Source organism: Hydra vulgaris, chromosome 02 (assembly GCF_038396675.1).
Source record: "Hydra vulgaris chromosome 02, alternate assembly HydraT2T_AEP".
Taxonomy (NCBI): domain Eukaryota; kingdom Metazoa; phylum Cnidaria; class Hydrozoa; order Anthoathecata; family Hydridae; genus Hydra; species Hydra vulgaris.
In genome coordinates, this window is record NC_088921.1 from 29,657,501 (window position 1) to 29,661,603 (window position 4,103).

Here is a 4,103-nt window from a genome sequence, read left to right on the forward strand (position 1 = left end):
GGAAGATCTAACTTATTGCGATAATGATTGGCTGAAAAATTGAGTTTTATCTGTATTGAAGTTCACCAGCCACTGTGAGCCCCATGCTGTAGCAGAAAGAAGATCCTTTTTAAGTTTGAATACCCCCCTCCAAGCAATCAGAGAGTGTTGGTTTCTTATCACAACAAGAATAAATGGTTGTCATCATCATCATCAGCAAACAATACCACCTTAGATGTGAGAATATCTGGAAGATCATTAATGTAAATTAAAAAGAGTATAGGGCCAAGGATAGAACCTTGAGGAACCCCTAAAGTTACAGAACAAGAAGAAGAGTGCTGAAATGAATTTTTGAAATGAAAACATGTTTGATTATGTTTGCATGAATTTTAAAATTTTTTCTACTCTTTGAATCAAAATAATTAATGAAATATTTTATTGTCTTCAAATTAAGTTTCACTAACAAGGGTCGGGTATTCACTATTTGAGCCAGGTAACCACTATTTGAGCAGAAGCCTGCACTTTTTTTAAATTGTGTTCACAACTTATTTAGAATATGAATAAAAAACAATAACAATAAAATAATAGAATTGTAATATAATAAGAAGAGTTGCATTCTGTATTTCTTTTTTTTACAAGTTAAAATGAGACAAAGATCGGATATCATTAAAATTAACTTGCAATTAATAATGAAGCCAACACATTCAGAATCACATACTTCTTCAAGTCAATAATGCAAGACCATCCTAATGAAGCTGGAGAGTGAAAAAATTTTTGTATGATTATTACCATGTGTAAGCTAAATGTTTTGGAAAAAATAATATAGAGCAGTTTATTAAAAACAGGTAAAAAACATTTGTTTAAGAATGCTGCGCAAAAGTGGATGTACTTTTTAAATTAAAGAAAGCTAATAGTTAACTGGAATCATTTCAGTATTTTGCATCAGTTCCAGTATCAAATGAAAATTTTACATGAATTTCCAGTGTTATGGAACATTTGTGGACTGACAAATGTAATAGTTAGCTTGTACCATCAGTTCAAAGTAAACTTTATATATTTTTTATCATTTCTAAAATTTGTACTGAAACTAAAGAATTATACTTTAATAATCAAATAAATACATATACAACAGCAAAGTAAAATATCATTTAAACTACTACATATTATTATTATATATTTGAGTTTATTATTAATATAACTATAATTATTAAGTATAAAATAATATAACTATAATTATTAAGTATAAAATAATATAACTATAATTATTAAGTATAAAATAATATAACTATAATTATTAAGTATAACTAATGAATTACTGTCAAAATAGGTGACTTTATAATTTTATCTGCTAGCCAGAAAAGTGTTTGCGTAATAATGTAATTGCAAAATAACAACTCATTTCTATTATTTTCCTGGTATATATTTATATTCTATATTATTTTCCTGGTATATATTTACATTCTATACTTTTTTAGATTCCTATGATTGTGAAGTGATTTTTACTTGTGCAAAGGTGTTGTTAACCCAACTTGTACAAAGGTGTTTTTAAAACAACAGAATAACCAATACGCCCAAGAAAAAAGCAACCTAAAATTACATTGGATAGATTGTTGAGGTGTTAGTTTAACCCAAAATTTTTATATGAGGTTCCTAAGGAAAGTTGCAGGATCCAAGATCCAATCTGTTAAAATATCTAGTTTCAAAAAACACCAATCTTGCTGTACCTTTCTACTGTAGCTCTTACCTTGTACCTTTAGTGGTTGAAAATGCATGGTATCTTTAACCACTTTTTGTTGTCTTGTTTATAATTAAATGTAGATAAATAACTGGGTACATTACTTTTACTTATTATCATTAGTTACTTACTAGCTTGTAATATTTTATAATAGCTCATTTGTATTCTACTACTATCATATTGATATAGTATTGATATGTTTTTATATATTGATATTTTTAAAATTTTATCAATAACACCCTTCTAGAGGTTTAAATTGATAAACCATTAAAAGTTGATATATTTTTAAAGTCCTGCCAATGAAAGGATGAGATTGGACTAAAAAAGGATTTTTTTTAAATAGAATTTTAAAAAGGAAAGACATAATCTTATGTAAGAAGTAAAATAAATTCAGAAAAAAATGTTATACCTAAGAGTTATTTTGCAAAAATGCTCAACAACTTAACAAAGCAACTTTGTCTGACAGTACCTATCAGTTTTAAATAATTTTTCAGAAAAAATTCCTAACCTATATTGGTAATTTTTATTGCATGTAAATGCAATAACAATTATTGATGTTTTTACATCAATATATTAATGAGAGAATAAAATGTGTTAAAAAGTTATGCATTATACTGTTTATTGAGAGTAAAATAATTATTTAAATCTAAATACTAATTGAAAAAATTTGACACAAGATTATAGAAAATCAGCAGACTTAGAAATATTGATATAACCATTTCTAATAGACTAATCATGAAGCAAACCAGAAAGTTCTATATATTTAAATAGGAAAGAGTCACTTATTCCTAAAACTAAAACTAGAAACCTGGCCACTGGAAACAAACAAATATACCAAAATTAAATTCATAAACATTTATTAAAGCCAACTGTTGCAAAAAAAGAAAACAATAAAATAATAGTTTTTAATTTTCAAATTTTAACATTTTAACTTCTGTTGTTTTAATAGTTTTATTAATTTACTTGTCAGTTTTGTAAAACTATAATTATTGCATTAAAATTATCATTTTAATAATTTGTTACATATATTCATTATGTTATATTTATAAAAAACAATTATAGTTGATTATCTATCAGATTACAAATCATTTTTCAAACAACTTTTGACTAAACTAAAAAAAAAAACTCTGCTAAACTATACCATATTTTTCTAGAAGTTGACCACAATCGCCTTTGTTATACCTTAATGCTATATGTTTTGCTGTTTCTTCAAAAATATTTGCTTGATAAATGTCAATAACATTTATATTACACAAGTAATTTATCACTTCAGTATGACCCCAACAAGCACACCAATGTAGCAAAGTATAACCTTTAACAATCAATAAAAAAAACTATATGTATATACAAATAATATATATATATATATATATATATATATATATATATATATATATATATATATATATATATATATATATATATATATATATATATATATATATATATACATATATATATAATAATATATTATTTAATATATATTAAATAATATATTTAAAATACCTCTTTCTGATTTATCCTCTAATTTTAGGCCATTTTTAACAAGTTCTTCAATGATATTTATGCGTCCAAAACATGCAGCAATTTCTAACATTGATTTCCCATCAGAACATTTGGTGGACAATAAAGTTAATTTATCATCAGATTTTTCAATAAGATTAACTAATGCTTCCTTATTTCCAGATGCACATATTGTAAAAATGTTCTCCTTTTGCATTTACTTTTATTTCAATAAAATATTTAACATGCATAAAGCTACACAAAAATACAATTTGATTTTAATATTGATAATATGCTCAACATAAAAATGTGTACATAACTAATTAGTCATTTTCTTAACTATGACTGCATATTTAGTTAGAAAAATGACAAAAATTTCAAATTTTTTAAATAATATATCATAATATATCACTTGTTTGCTCTAAATTTTTATCAAAATCGGAAAATCAACAAAAACTTCGTTTTTTAATGTTGTTATGTTTATTTATTAAACTTCGCGCTACCGTAAACCGGGGTAACTTTGTAGCAATTTTGATAAAGAAAATAACTTTTTGAAAAAAAGGAATATTTTTCTAAAACTATTTTGATGCTAAAAGTTGTGCATTACTAATATCATTTAATTAGTAAAATGGCGTATTCATTATATTCACCAAATCCAAGATTTTATGGAAATAATGAGGTGGTCAATGTTACCCGGCAATGGGGTAACTTTGTCATTGTAAATTGTTTTTTTAGCACCGGATATAAATTAAGTGTTATTAACCACATTTAACGTAATTTAAACTTACAATAGCTTTTATTTCAAAATGGGATACCTAAAATATGTCAAGAAATTAAAAAAGGGACAATAAAAATAAATATAAACAGTATTAAAGAAACATATTAG

General features: G+C 24.5%; 1 protein-coding gene across 1 annotated transcript in view; it reads right to left on the reverse strand.

The window, feature by feature from the left end:
* The window catches only part of LOC105848157 (ankyrin repeat domain-containing protein 45), a 7,998-nt gene extending 4,490 nt beyond the window's left edge, over positions 1 to 3,508 (reverse strand). Inside the window, exons 1-2 of the mRNA XM_065790528.1 lie at positions 3,221 to 3,508; positions 2,856 to 3,026 (exon numbers count right to left, since the gene is read on the reverse strand). Coding sequence (XP_065646600.1) covers positions 2,856 to 3,026; positions 3,221 to 3,434 — 385 coding nt within the window. The 5' untranslated portion in view covers positions 3,435 to 3,508. The remainder of the gene's footprint in view (positions 1 to 2,855; positions 3,027 to 3,220) is intronic.
* Between the last annotated feature and the right edge of the window lie 595 nt (positions 3,509 to 4,103).